Source organism: Poecilia reticulata, chromosome 3, assembly GCF_904066995.2.
Source record: "Poecilia reticulata chromosome 3, P_reticulata-male-v2, whole genome shotgun sequence".
Lineage (NCBI taxonomy): Eukaryota > Metazoa > Chordata > Actinopteri > Cyprinodontiformes > Poeciliidae > Poecilia > Poecilia reticulata.
The window spans coordinates 16,400,483-16,415,966 of NC_088832.1; the positions used below are offsets into that span (position 1 = coordinate 16,400,483).

Sequence of the window (15,484 nt, forward strand, 5' to 3'; positions counted from 1 at the left end):
TTACAGATTTTTTTTACCATTATCTTCTTGTTTGTATGCCCAAAGAATACAAACCGGCTGATAATATAAAAGTTTAGGTTGTGAGCCAGGGTTTTGGGGAACAGTGAGTTATATAGTCCAGAGCATTTTGCACCGGAAGGTTCTGAATTTTCCCTTTTTGGGATAGTAAAGGGTATTTCTAATATGTCAGTGCAGTAATTTGAAAATGCACAAAAATCTATCTTATCACTATTTAAATGTTTTTAAAGGATATCTAACAGTGAGATAACTTTAACCTGGACAAGCTACCAGTTCATTCAGTATTAACAAATATAAGAATAAACTACAAGTTCCACATACCAGTTTCTAAGCTAAATAAAACACCATCACTGCATTGTAGTAACAGAGTGTATTATTTTTTATATATATATATTTGGTCAAATTGCTAATATTTACACTATTAAATATACTGTATACTTATTTAATATTATTTATTTATACATTTTATTTTGCTTATGGTGTTAGATATTAGTTTGTATTTACTAATATCTAACACTTGAAAACTGTAGGAATTCTAATAGAATAGAATAGAATAGAATAGAATTGATCTCCAAGGGGAAATTGCTTATTTGTTGACAAGATACTCCATCAAAAGTGTTAGATATTAGTAAATACAAACTAATATCTAACACTTTTGATGGAGTATCTTGTCAACAAATAAGCAATTTCCCCTTGGAGATCAATTCTATTCTATTCTATTCTATTAGAATTCCTACAGTTTTCATCCCTACAATTCACAAGGTTTTATAATTTGTAAAAGAAAAACATAGAATAATTACATCAGTGTACAAAGACAGAAAGAAAAAAGAGATTTCTGCAAACAAAAAAACACTCAGCCAAAACTAAAAAGGCATATTTTATTGTAACACTGATAAGAATTGTAGCACAATGAGGTAAGTTAAATAATCAACATTTGTGATGTTTTTGAACCACAAAATATTCACCACCTTATCAGAAACATTTCCACAAGTCAGCAAACAATGGCCAGCAGTGTCCGTCCTGTCAGTTCAGTTCACAGTTTTGTACAGACACATTTGTTTCTCATGAGGACAAGAGGAATACAGACAACAGATATTTCTCTGCGTGTCTGTCACGGATCCAGGCTTACCAGCTGGGTTATTAGTTTCTTTTCATAAGGAGATGAAATTCAGTAGAAAAGGTCCCCTGAGGGAGAATAACATTCTTTTATTTGTTTCGGATGAGAAAAAAAAAGCCACTACAGACACTGGCAGGCTCTGACGGAGTTTGCTACCATTTTTGCTGATGACTTGGCATGGTCTCACAGGGCACTATAAGCAGCATAGGAGCACTTCAGATGCTTTGTACTGCAGCCACACTGAGCGAACAATGATCCCATAACGTCTGGAGAGTTATTAATTACTCCGCAGACATCTGCCACACAGGGCGGCAACATCAGCACACTGGAATGCCCTCAGAGTCTTGATCCGAGCGGTCAGAGAATGGTTTCTCTGCACTCAAGGCCTTGTTCAGAGGATGGGGAGCCCTGTGGGCCAGTTGAAGAGCTGGTTTTCTGTGGGTGATGTTTTGAGCGGCACATCGACGGGGAGGAACTCAAAGCACCGCAGCTCTGAAGATGTATGTCCTCGTGGTCCCGTTTTCTTGGACTGCCAATGATGCGCTGGGTCATTACCTAGCAACAAACAACAACAAAGAGAGAGAGTGTCTTTGGTAAGCTGTTTATGCTTCTGCTGCAATTGCCTCGATGAATAAAACTAAGTTTGAAACATTAATGTGTTGGGGGAACTAAAGTCTCACAAGACCTTCATCATACAACTGACTTTAATTTTAAACAAACAGAAAACCTCCACAGCAAAACCAGCTCAAACCCACAGAAAAACCAGCTCACAGTCTGCAGTTTTTGAAGTTTTTTTGTAGGTCACTTAAAATGGTTCCATAGTACTGTATGTATAGTCAAAGTAAGAAGGTCGTGCATTGAAATCCAGGATGGAGTTTGGATATACCTGCATGTTCAACGGTTATGCAGGTCAGAATGAATATGCTATGACTACACTGATATTTTCTGAAAATATCATTTTATTTTCAGGAAAATACAGTATTTATATATATATATATATATATATATATATATATATATATATATATATATATATATATATATATATATATATATGAAATTCTTAATGATGCAAGTGAGTTACTATGAAAGGTTATCCTTATGGCTCTTTTGAATGGGGATTTCAAAGTTATTAATTTCTTGTTTAATAAATGTGTAGGTTAATCTGATTTAGTTTAATTATTTAGTTTTAGTCAATCAATAGTGAGAAGACATAGCTGAATAACAGAAAATAACATTTTTGAATATCAACTCCTTTTACATCTTAATTGTCGATTTTCATGTCAGATTCAGTTAAACTGTAGAGAAAACTCTCATAATTTATTTTAGAATATTATTCTGTATTCATTTAACAATAATGTCGTCAAACATCGCGTTGCACATATTTACAGTCAAATCTGGCTACCTGATCTATGACATTGGCACTGAAGATGGCCTCTTCCATGTGTTTCTCGTCTGACTTGATCACACACTTGATGTTGTTGACGACCTGCTGGACTTCTGGAGGTAGACTGCTGCTGCTGGAGTGCTCCAGGAATTTGGCCACTAATATTTTTGTGTCTTTGTACATCTTAAGGTCAGCCAGTGAGTGCGGGCGCTCATGGGAGGGGTGCGTGTGAAGGGATCGAGGTTTAAGGTGGATGTCCACTTTCCTGCCCTCCTTCTGCTGCTGCTGCTGCTTTGTGGCTACATGGCCCGGCTTCGCTCCGACTACTTCTGATGAAACATCTCTAGGCTCTGAGGAGGAAATCATGCAAAAACTCTTAAAGCACAGAAAATGACTGTAACTTCTAATATTGAAGGTCAAACCCTGTAGAGTTTGTTACATTGAATCAAGTAAGGTAGCACAAAAAAGGTTAATGAAGCTGACTTGCATTAAAAAAAGGCATAAGCAGTGTTTTTTATTATTATTATTATTATTATTTCAATTCTGTGACGTACATAAAGCAGAAAAAATATATACCACAAATCAATTTCTTTTTTTATTCTTTTATAAAACAAAGCAAAAATCAGGAGACGTACAAATTTAAAGAGTATGAATATCATTTCATCAGTAGATATATAAAACATTTGGACTCTCTTACCCTGTTCTGGAGAAGTACGACCTGAGCCTGCAGCAGCTGGGTTATTTCCAGTGGTGCAGGAACAGTTCTGTACTGCAGGGGGAAACAAAAAACTTTACTATGAGCCTCAATTCAGAGCTAACTGATCACTTTACTGATTTGTCCTCTAAACGTCCTTTAAAATATTTTCTGCACGTACTTCCTGTTGTGGTGGAGCAGGAGATGGGGTCACTGGTGGAACGGACGATGCGTGCCAGTTTGCGATACCTTCTGGCTGCTCTGAGCGCGCGAGGCCTCTCGGAGGGTGACTGGCCACTCTGAGCTGAGGTAGAGGGGGGCTGTGATGAGGAGGAGGGTGACCAAACACTGAAGCACAGCCTGGGGCCTCGTGGCCGGATGGGGGGAGAGGGAGAAGGAGACGGAGCCAAAGGGCTGATGGCAGAAGTTCCACCAGAGGAGGCCACTGAGGTGGGGGAACAAGGCTGCGGCGGTGGCGGGATAGTTACAGGTAAGGTGAGCTTCCTGCTCATCATTCTCGCTTTGATCAAGGAATGTGTCTGGGCCTTTGGTGGCTCCTCTGGTAAATGTTTGGCTGAGGCCAGCTCGTCACAAATGTGCATTGCAGCCCTCAGTTCCTCGCAGGGGTGTGTGTTCTCCGCAGAATACTCCTGGTCCAGGTTGCTAAAGTTTTCCGAGGACCAATCCGGTGAGCGTTCCAGGGAGTCCTGGGTGTGTGAGGACTCGCTGAATCCCGTGTCACTGGGGCGCGCGTCGGTGTGAGGCATGCCGCGGTGGCAACGCGTAGAGAGACGCGTGCAGAGTTCAAGGCTGGTGCAGCTTCCGTCAGTGGGGGCAGTCTGCAGGGTGCCAAACGGAGATGAGTCGGAGCCCTGCACCTCCAGGGAGCACAGGTCCTCTGAAGAGCAGGTCTGGTCCTGGTCAGCCACCTCAGACACCATCAGCGATGCACTGTCAACTGAGGCTGACATTTTCATAAAGTACAAGTAAAAAAGATTAGCTACAGCATGACTTGAAAGTCTTTGTAATTATTGCTCTCTTCTGCCATTTTTTTATGGAATATTAAAAAATACCTACATTTATTAATAATTAAATCCAAAGCATGCGTAAAAATTATTGAAAATAATTTTGTTTTATAAAAAAATAAAAATTATAAATAATTTAATTAATGATTTAAATATTTGTATATATGAAGCTATAAACAACGAAAAAATTATGAAAGGAAAAGAAAAAAAATCAAACATAAATGACAAACTGAAAAAAAAGTACAATTACATAATAGTACTAACAATGAGATCAAGTTTCACAACTTTCATAAAATTAAATGAAATTAAATACAACCGGGTATTTTGTCAGTCTTAGATCTGTGGAGATGTTACCCTGTGTGCTGAATCCTGCTGTGGTGTTTCTGTCACACAGACTGGACTCAGTGGCCTGTTGCTCGATACTGGTGGTGACCTGGAAAAAAGCAAAATCATTAGTTGAAAAACGCCGCAGGAGTTTCATTTAAGCTGGGATGCAGAACTTATGTTTTGATTGAGCAGTGAAGCACTTAACCCGCAATACTACTGACTGGTCTGTAGGGGGCTGTGTTACTCTGTCACAAGCTATTGCACATTCATTTCTCATTTTAAAGGAAAGTTCAGGAAAAATAACAGCTTTGTATATAGAGCTACACGACAACAGCTTTATTTAAAAAAAACCTTAAGCAGCCGGACTGATTTTAGCATGTTTGCTTTTTTATCATTATGCCCTGAAGATGTCACTTACCCTGCTATGTATTTCTATTTCAGACAAATTATCCTACTTTTGATTCCTAAACCAGATTTCCATCATAGTTGCCTTTGGCCTTAACTTGTACATGCAACCAAATAATGGAATAAAATCTTTTGGTATGGAATTACACAAACATTATAAAGGACAATTAATTTGTTAAATATCAGACAAACCACATAAGTTAGTTACACATTTTTTCCGTTTGCGTCATTTAAACACATAGGTTGCGCACCCATTTTCAAAAATACCCCAAATTGATTTCATACCTAATGGAAAAATACTTTATTATGAATAACAGTTTATCTGTAATGTATTAATATATTACAAGAGAAGTCTATATTTGCTTATTTTAATGTGTACATAATTTAAAAGGGGGGGAAAAAACCCTAAAAAATATTTATTCTCTAGGAAAGAGCCGACTTGTGGTTTTTACTACTTGTTTGCTTTCAGTGTAGACAGTAGGTTGAAGGCAGAGTTGTATGTGTATCCCTCACCTGGCTGGCCGGGGTGTGGCCCACCACAGACTCATACGGAGGAGGGAGGTCAGTTGGATAAAGGGTTCCTGGGCTATTTATGGGCACCCCGTAGATGGCGCTGAAGGGGGAGTGTGGAAAGTCCAGATGCAGGCCTCTGCCAAGGAGGTAAAACAGAAACAAGCAACAGATAAAATTCTTACAGACAAATAAAAAACCGAATGCAGAGATAATGGATAATACGCAAAGTCAGTCACACGCTAGTAAGCATTTAACTGGCCTGATAAAAGTGAATATTGGTCAAAACAGCAGCATCTAACTAAAGGGTGAAAGACATCCTCTTGTCTCAAACACTCAAATCCAGGCAATATATCATCGTTGCCCCGTTCAGTGTACACCACCTCTGTTTTATATGGCGCCAATTAAGAATAAGCAGCCAAGCGTGCGGTTATATCTTTTAATTACAACCCTATTCTCAGCTAAAGCGACAAAGCATGAAATACAGCCTGAGTTTCCTCCAACCATCTGAGCCGTTATGATGTCATGACACATCCCTGGCCTTCAGTAGGGACACCATAAATGCTTCGTCTGCCTTGTAGATATTTATGGCATAATTGACAAATAGATGTGGCTTCCAGCTAAATAGCATCAGCTGTGGCATTCTAGCTCATAAGACTGAGGAAAATGGGGGGAGTTATAAGGAGGAAGGGTCATCTAATCATCCAGAGCAGCTTAATACGGGGAAATGCTCCAGCTCTCCAGTGGTCAGAGTGATTGTCACACTGCGATAAGAAATGTATAAATACTGTTTAACGTCGGGATTTTAAAGACTTAAATGCTGATTATGATTCCTATTTAAGAACTACAACATTGGAAATGGTAAGATTAAGAATATTGTTCTAGCTCTCTCGGTGAGCAATTATTTATATTTTGACTTAAAGGTAACAATGAGAGAGCTGAAGGTATTTTACACCAAAGTCAAATTTATTACATTGATGGTGTTTTAAAATGACTTGGCACGTTCTATTAGAATTTAGCAAAGCTAATTCATCTGTAATTACAAAAGCAGCAATGTCTACGTGTATTAAATCAGGAAAGTAAATCTACCTCAACGCTGATTTCCAAAAGCTTGTCAGCATCTTAAAATCTAGCATGTTTAAAAAGAAAAAAAAAAGCAGAGAAGGAAAGCTCTAACGGATACAATATTTTTGACAACCTCAAAAATCTGCTAAACCGTTAGCATAGTAAATTTGGCTGCATATCATGTGTTTTAATATACATACATAAAAAAACTCATTGGAAATTTATTGCAACATTTAAAGAAACCTGGATACACTTATGTTGTAATCTACTTAGTTTTATCCAGCTGGTATTGTATATTTAAAGTATAACTTATTTGTCCATATATTATTTAAGCTCTAAAGCACTACTGGGTCTCCTTTTGTTGCGATTTTAGTTTTATAAGAAGACAAACGTTTGGACTCTCGACTGTAGGGGAAGAGTTTAAGCATTTGGATTCATTTATTGCAGAGCCTGGCTGTTTTAAAACAGTGATTCAGCAGCACCCTGCAGAGTAAAATGCTACATCCATAGCAAGACAATTTGTGCCAAAACCTTTTTATCACTCACCATATAACAGGCTCCTTCACAGAGGAGGAAATTCGAAACAGGCTATGTGTATAAATGAAGTCCAATTAAATCACTGATTCAGACATTTGCAACTCTGATGAAGATCAGACTTCATGTCTTCTTAAATCCTGAGCATGTGGCATCTATGTTTATCCACGATGAATAATGCATTTTAATCTGGCAGAAAGTAGGAGATTTTTTTTGTAATCTCTATATTTTAGCCTATATTAAATAAACTAAGACCCGCATGGCATTACTGGATCTTGGTCATGTGTTCTCTCCTTTTCATATTGAAGTTAGTCCCAGCATAGAATTATGCCAAAGCTGAAAGGTCTAAAACCTCACAGCCGAGATTTTTCAGGATTTTCTTAATCTTTAATGACATTATAACATCTGATGTATACAGAGACAGCCATGTCTCTATATTTACTTTTGTAGGACTCAATTTCCACTCATGTTTACTGCAATCATGATTTGCTTCCAAATGGTTCCCCAGGAGTTACTGTTTTTTACTTCCGCCTTGGCTTCCCTTTGTTGTTCTCTGTCCAGACTCAAATCTCCAGTGTTTTAAAATAATTGCATCCTGCTTTTATTTATATTAAAGGGACGACTGATAACTCAGAGGGCTCTGTTCACCCCATTTCAACTGAGATCCTCTATTAAATGTATTAGGTTGCTTTTGACTGGTAAACACAATCTTTGCATATATTTTATTTTCAATTATTAGATCGTATTTAATTGAGTGGGCAAACAAAGATAAAGTTTACATTACTTTCAATTACTAAGGAATTTGTAGCAAAAAAGGCATATCTATTGACTTACTGCTAATCCACAAACTAAAAACAGAACAATCACTACTTGGCTATTGCTGTTGGGATTTAATCACATTTTACATACTGGGATAGTGTCTAAATTTCTAAGTCGATAAATTGAAATGTTGCCATTACGCAGCAGAATTATGCTTCTCACCTTTGTCCATCCATTGAGGGGGTGCAGGTGTACTCTGGGGGGTAGTATGGTGGTGGAGGGATCGGAGGAATGAACTCATCAAAGTCCAGGGTCTGATGCAGGATGGTACCATGGGGGGTCATACACTCAGCGTTTAAGGCTCGAGCTCTGTGCGGCATGAACTGAAACGCAACATAAAAAGAACCATCAGCAGACATTTGTTACATAACTTATTACATCCTTAGGTTTTATTGTTTTTCTTGGTTACTTTACTTAACAGACTCCACAAAGTGAAATGATGAGCCTACAATTACATTTAGATTTACATCTATTATTTTGGTTACTGATAAAGTTTATTAAAGAAACTAAAAGGAGGTTTTGTGATGTAAACCTTTTATGCTCATCTGCCTTTCATTTCTGTATTTACTTTCTTTCTAAGCATCCTATGCTATAACGGGGGTACTGTTGGCTCCAGCTTAGTTAGGCTGTCATGGATTCTTTGAAAATATTCAAGGATTCAAATATTGAAAAATTTAAGGTGATCAGCATTATAATTTAGATGCTACTTAGAGCATCTATTAGACAATAATGCAAAATGTATGTCAGTAGAGCAAAAAATATGGTGCAACTGCTGTTGCACCACTTCTTAACAAAAACTTTTGTTTATTTGGATTAAAACATGAATAGATTATGTTCAATCTGAACCATCACATTTTGCAGAACCATCACAGCACATTTTGCAACTTAATTTGCTATCATGTTAGGACAAAGTAAGTTACTTTTTACTGTGATGTCACTGCCTTTTCCTCCATATTTAGTAATTTATACTTATATCGGGCTGAAAGTTCAATGCTTTATGCATGTGCTCTCAGACTTCAAATAATAATTTGCTAAAATGCTACATAAATATGTTAACCTCCCCTGTGTCAGCCACTTCCAGCATTCAGCATGCCGATGTGAGTACGTCTTCACCTTTCAACAGACAGTCTGCTTAGCAGAGCATGAGAAAAAGTAAAGTTAGTATCATCCCATTGCTGAGACACTAATTTCTATAGCAGTGGAGAAGTGTGTCTGGGGAATAATGATATTTGTGCAGCAGACGTTTTTGAAATGTCCAAACATCTCCTGGTCACTTGGCTAACCTAGAGATCACATTATGAGATAACTTGTGTGGGAAGGAGATGCTGGAAAATTGCTTACTTAAAGAACCACAACACAGACACACAGCAGCGTATTGGGGCTGATTCATTTCAGTTTAGTTCATTTACAATGTTATTTGCAATTGCTGAATAACAGAAAGTGTTCCTGAATACCTTTTTATCCTGACTTTTAGTCTGTTTTCTTTATAGTAATGCCTCTGAATCTGTGCTCTGCTGTGACATTTGGTTTCAACATGACAGAGCCCAGAACTCTGGGTTTGTCAGGCTGCATTCAAAACAAAGCATGACTAGTGATTTCCAGTCTCTGCAGAATGTTGTCAAACAAAACATGTAGCCACAGGCAGCAATTTAAATATTTAAACTTGTTTAAGCAGGCATAAAATTCCCAACATGAAATCTGTGGAGGGTTCTTGCATCACAAGCTACAGCAGTTAGCTACATGATGACAACAGCGCTCTACCTGATGAGTTGCGGGTATGTTTGGCGATATGAAATAACAGTTGTTGGGAATTTTTTTTTTTTTTTTTACCCGCCTTTCCATCCCTCTTACCATCTGCAGTACATCAGTCGACACCATCTGCATGCAGCACATTGCGGTGGCAAGAGCGCACACAATGGTGGAGATGACGTTAAGGGCACAGACGCTGAACAGCAGCTCCTAAAGGAGAAGAGACAGAGGAGGAGACTGTTAGAGGAGAAGAAAACAAAAAGGAGAGAGGGAAATTATGAGACTAAAGGTGAGAGGAATTTGTGGAAAACATCTGGGGGGAAAAAACCTAAGAAAGACCTGATTTCTTTAACTGGTAAAATAAGAAAAGGATGTCTGTTTTTCTTTACCTTTCTTTGTTTTTTAATATACCTAAATTAGCAGTTAGTTAATCTGTAACCACATGCTGATGTACGAGCGAAGCACAAGTCTAACACCATTAAAAAGACTAAGAAAACCGGTCTTTCTGTTAGCCCTTTGTGAGGTAAATGCATTTAAATATAAAATCAAACATTTACATAGTCTGCACAAAAAGACACATAGCCAATTTTTGCCTAAGCTTTAGCTTCCTGGCTGATGTTTTAAGATGTTCCACTACACACAGCTTAACTTTTGCTTCCTAATGATATGTATTTTGGGAAGTGTTTACTAGTCCTTCTACATTAATGCACCTCCACACCATAACACTATCACCTTTAAACTTAACAGCATAATGTTCTCATGCTTGCAAGTTTCCCCCTTTTTCCTTCAAAAGGTCTTTATCAACTAACACTTCCATTTTAGTTACATCGGACCACATATCTGTGTTCTGATGTCTTTAAGAACTGAAATATTTGCCCTTGCAAACTTTAATTGTTTTTTTTTCTGTCGCCTGTGTTGGTATCACTGTTTGACCAGTCTCAAGGTCTTTTGCTTTTGTTTTGGGGTAGAATAGCACATTCATTTCTAGGACACAGAATCCGCCTTCTCCCTAACAGCTGGACACTCCCATGGTGATAATGGTTGTGTATAATTGTTTGAAGAGATGAATGTTGTCCCCCTTTAGCATCTGGCAATTGTGTCCATGGTTGAGCCAGACTTGTGGGGGTCCACATTTTTCAGTCTGATGTATTTTCTTTTTCCATTATGTAACAAAGGAGATGTGCGTCTGATGTGTTGCCATAAGCAGGTGTGCCTCCTTTTAGCTCAAATTAACCTTTTAAAAGTTTATAGAGCCATAACTTTGGCTTTAGTCTGTTTTCAACTACGAGTGCCCCAGTCTTTAAAACATATCTGGGTTTTGTTTAAATTCATATAAACTTGTCGTCATTTAGAAGAGAAGAATATTTGGCTCTCAGTTATAGTGATATTATGTCCCTCAGACGACCTTCAAACATTTTCAGTGTCTTCACACTCATGCCCACTATTCAGATCACCCAGTAAAGATTTCAAGTTCCTTTGAAAATATGTGTATTTTTGAAGTTTCTTTCTAGAATAACTCACATTGCAAAGCTTTTTTTCACTCCACATCTATTAGTTTGTAGTTCATTCTGAACAGATTTTGTGTTGGAAGAATGTCTGGGAAACTTATTGACATTACATCAGTCTGTCTGACATTTCACGCCAAGCTGTTAATAACTGCTGGACTGTCACTACTTTCGCTTTAGGTTTCAGCTAGTGTACTCTCCTCAATTGACAGACTAATAGAGGCTTTAATTTCTATAATGGTAAGTACATCTCACCACACTTATGTACTTCATAGAGCATTAATGCTGACCAAACATTCAGCATCTACAAAGGCAGCTATAGTCCCGAGGCTCTGGCTTCAACTGATGTCAAATGCATTACCCTTGGATTTACGTTGACCAGTCAACCCTAATTGCCAAGGACAGGACAGCCGCTCTCACCAAGGGAATGTTACGCAGAACCAGTTTTCTTTCTGAACCTATGCCAGAGGTTGAATTGCATTCTTGCGGGGTAACTCTGGCACCTAAACCTTAAATTGCTGAGAGGTTTAAGTACCTTCGCTCACTTCTTCTGAAGCGAAAGAAGAACAAATAAGAGGTTTATAGGCAGATAAATACATAGTCTTTAGTGATGCAAACACTGCTGCAGCAGCCAAGAGAGAACTAAGGCATAATGCAAAGCTCTCAAGGTCCTGGCCAAACGCATAATCTTACTGCCTCATACTATTTACTGCGACTAAGACGGCTGAAACAAGCAGCAGAAACTATCTTCCTCCGAACAGTGTTAAGGCTCATTCTTACAGATAAGCTAAGGAGACTTAAGCAGAGGTTATTCTACACCAAAAAGAGACACCTGAGGTGTTGGGCTGTCAATCAAACACTTCCTGAGTGAAGACTTGTGGGCATGTTTAAGCTGGATGAGGCTCTGCAGAGATTCAGGACAGAAAGCAAAAATGGGAATGTTTCAGGATAAGTTAAGAGAGGTTAGACTCCTGTTCCCCATGAGTCATAATAACTAAAGTGCTAATTTTTAGATCTATGCACCCATGGTGTGATGATAGGAGGTATGAGTATAGATCTGGATTGGGAGTTGGAACTGTGGAGCCATAAAAATAAAAATAAAATGATTTTTTTTCTTCTCATATTGACCTCCTGCCTAATGTGGCTACAACCCCATGGTGACAGACTGAGGAGAGGACTTAATTACTTTTTCACATCACTGATACTCAACTGCTGCCTCTCGAACCGTAAGGTTCTGGACCGAATGTCTCAATTAGTTTTTCCTTCAAAGCGTCTGGAATCACATCACGCTAAAGGTGTCAAATAAGTGAGCCCTGTTCTTTTCCAATCAGTGTGAAGACACTCGTTTTGCAGGCAGTCGTGTTAATTTCCCCTCCCCATTTGTGAATCAGCTCTTCAGAGCCTCTGAGAGAAAGTCCTGAATGTTGTTCAGGAAGAGACAGCAGAGATCTGTTTTATTAGAAAAAAGAAAAATCTTTCAGAGATTTTCTAACATCTGAAGGATATCGTTGTGATGCTATATCCCATGCGGTTCTAACAGTGTTTTCTGACAGCCAATATCAACCTTTTTTGGACATTTTGAGATACAGTAGGACTTCAATTGAATCAAACAGTTGAGACAAGCATCCATAAACCTCAGTAGCCCATCATCTGGGCTCTGCTTCTGCTGTTTTTCTTCCACTGGTCTCTTCCCTGCAACCTGCAAACATGAGTTTTTATATCTGTTCATTTTTGCTGTTTTGAACGTTAAGTGCTACAAAATTATATTTCTCCCCTGATTTTATCTTTATTCTACCGTTACACGTTTCAAATCATAAAACAAATTTGTCAGACAAAAATATCCTTAATAAGTACAAAAAGTAGATAATGAGGATCTAAAAAAAATTATTCAATATATTCCTGGTATCATAAAATAACTGTGATTATCAATATTTTGGAAAGTTTTAATTAACTTGCCACATGGAGGCCTGTCTCATAAACAGAATTAATACAGTACTTAAATATAACTTCTCTGACAACATAATGCAGCCTGAAAGATTAAAAAAAAATGCTACAATCTAAAGCAATTCAATTACAAATGACAATTTGTTGCTTGTCTTCTGCTATTGAAGTCAGCTCACCAAAATTAATCCAAGAGCTCATAATGAATCATCCAGGGTGTCAAAGCAGATCTAAAGCACTGCCAGCCTCATTTGCCTGGGTTAAAATAATGTTGGTGATCCAACAATAAGCAGAAATGGATAAAAAAAAGAACAACTGCAACAAAAAAACATGTCTTTGTAAAGATCTTTAAAAAATTAAATAGATTTGATTGTACAGCTTCTCGCCCTTTATAGTCATCATCTAAAAAATGCTCTTTGTACCAACTGAGATTTTTTTTGTCTGATGTTACAATTAGTTTGATGATCTATAACACGTATTAGTGAAAAAAAAAGTTTGCCTGTAAGTAGGCAAACACTTTTTCAAAGCCCCGCACCAACATCAGGAACAGCATGTTCTTATGCTGCATTAAATATCATCTACCATCAGGTGCAACTGCAACAAGAAACGTAATGGGTTTCTTTCACTTCCTCTTACAAGAGGGATGATGTTGTACCTGTTATTTCTGCTCACTTGTCTGGAAAGTGATGTTTTACCATTAATCACAAGCTTTGGTGCTAGTATCCTTCCTCAGAAACCGACAAACTGCATGTTTTTAATGGATCACTTCAGTGAAGTACTAATATTGTGCACCCTGATGATTTTTTTGCCCCCAGAAATGAATTCTGGTAAGATGAGAAAATTGCCCAGAAACATAATTTGAACATGTTATAATCATACTTTTTACAAACAGCTTTAAACCTACGCTTAATGAATCAGATTTAAGAAATACCTTAAAAGAAAGAACATTTGGATCCACACAGATGTGGACAAACAGTGTCTGAAGAAAATTATACAAACTTTAAATCCTTCTTTTCAGGAGTACAAAACTTTCCACTCTGTTATTCATGATGGTGAATCATACGGTGAATATTTTCATTATTAAAATGGTTTTCATCATGTTTTATCACCTCAAGAGAAAATGATTTTCATGCATCTCTATCCGAGACATCACCAAGTTTAAAAATGGAGAAACTTCAGATGTGGATGCATAATCTGAAATAGATCGATGTCACGCTGTTCCTTTCACTGACGAAAACATTGCGGACGAGAGGAAACAAGCAGGAAATGGTCAGGGGTTTGCCAAAACAGATGGCGATTTGGAAAGGGAAAGCCAGCAGTGCCAAACACGTCAGCTACTGGTCTGTGTTTTTGATGCCATGCAAATTACCTGCCACCCTGGTGATTCTGCATAAAACATCTGAAAATAAATTCAGATTTTATTGCAGTAGCATAATCCTGCATTTTTCCAACAGCAAGCTTTCGACAATCGGTGCATGATGCCAATGTACAACAGGGTTCTTCTTGTCCAGTTTTGTTTATCACATTTGAGTTGTTTTGAGCTTGTTGTTTTAAGTTATTCTCCTTTCTGAACATTTGGGTAAGTTTAGAAGAGGATCTATTTTCTTCAAGTGGTGTCCTGACTCATGAGGATCTATGTTTGTGTATGCGATAAATTGGAATCAATTGGAATGTATGTATGATTGAACTGAAATGATTTTTTTGTCAAATGCCTTGAGACAAAATTTATTATTTGGCGCTATATAAGTAAACTAAATTGTATTGTTAAACTGTCGTGATCTCTTAGATCCAATCAAAACAGAAATGAAAGTTCCCCAACTCTCTCTCTCTCTCTCTCTCTCTAAATATATATACTCTCAATTAGTTATTTCTTAACATAGCTGAACTGCACTTGTCTTTTGACATAATGCATGTTAATTAGCTTCACCTGAGTTAATTTTAATCTAGGTTTGAGAAGACATCAATAATAAAGCATTATAAAACATTCCAGGACAAAAACCAAAGAGAAAGTGCTGAATTTTTTTTTCACTAAAGCTGCTTAATATGTGTGCTAACTGAATATTTAACCTCTGAAAAATACTTTGCCCTTAGGTCAACCAGAGTAAGGTTATACATCCGCCTCTTAACAGGAAACCAGAAATTACCTCAATACCACCTCTCACGAATGATTTACAGCCCCAGGCAGAGTAATGAAACGCAAAAAAAGACTGGATGGAAATTAAATACGTCTGTGGAGAATGAATGGCACATATCCCTGGCAATGTGATATGCTTTCATAAATGTAAGAGAGCCACTTAAAGAGGAGAGAAGCTGTAAAGAAATGAGACACCAAGTCTACATCGTCTACAGCTTCATCTTGCTTTCATTTAAATCAGATTTCTTCTTTTG

At 37.7% G+C, this 15,484-nt stretch overlaps 1 protein-coding gene across 3 annotated transcripts in view; it reads right to left on the reverse strand.

Annotated features, from left to right (window-relative positions):
* Positions 1 to 866: 866 nt before the first annotated feature.
* Positions 867 to 15,484, reverse strand: part of fam189a1 (family with sequence similarity 189 member A1) — a 97,878-nt gene continuing 83,260 nt past the window's right edge. For all 3 annotated transcript variants that reach the window (XM_008405188.3, XM_008405192.3, XM_081605152.1), the window contains 8 exons: positions 9,753 to 9,860; positions 8,064 to 8,224; positions 5,487 to 5,622; positions 4,596 to 4,674; positions 3,398 to 4,180; positions 3,220 to 3,291; positions 2,541 to 2,872; positions 867 to 1,690 (listed from right to left, as the gene is read on the reverse strand). In XM_008405188.3, the coding sequence (XP_008403410.1) occupies positions 1,493 to 1,690; positions 2,541 to 2,872; positions 3,220 to 3,291; positions 3,398 to 4,180; positions 4,596 to 4,674; positions 5,487 to 5,622; positions 8,064 to 8,224; positions 9,753 to 9,860 (1,869 nt within the window). In that variant the 3' untranslated portion in view covers positions 867 to 1,492. The remainder of the gene's footprint in view (positions 1,691 to 2,540; positions 2,873 to 3,219; positions 3,292 to 3,397; positions 4,181 to 4,595; positions 4,675 to 5,486; positions 5,623 to 8,063; positions 8,225 to 9,752; positions 9,861 to 15,484) is intronic.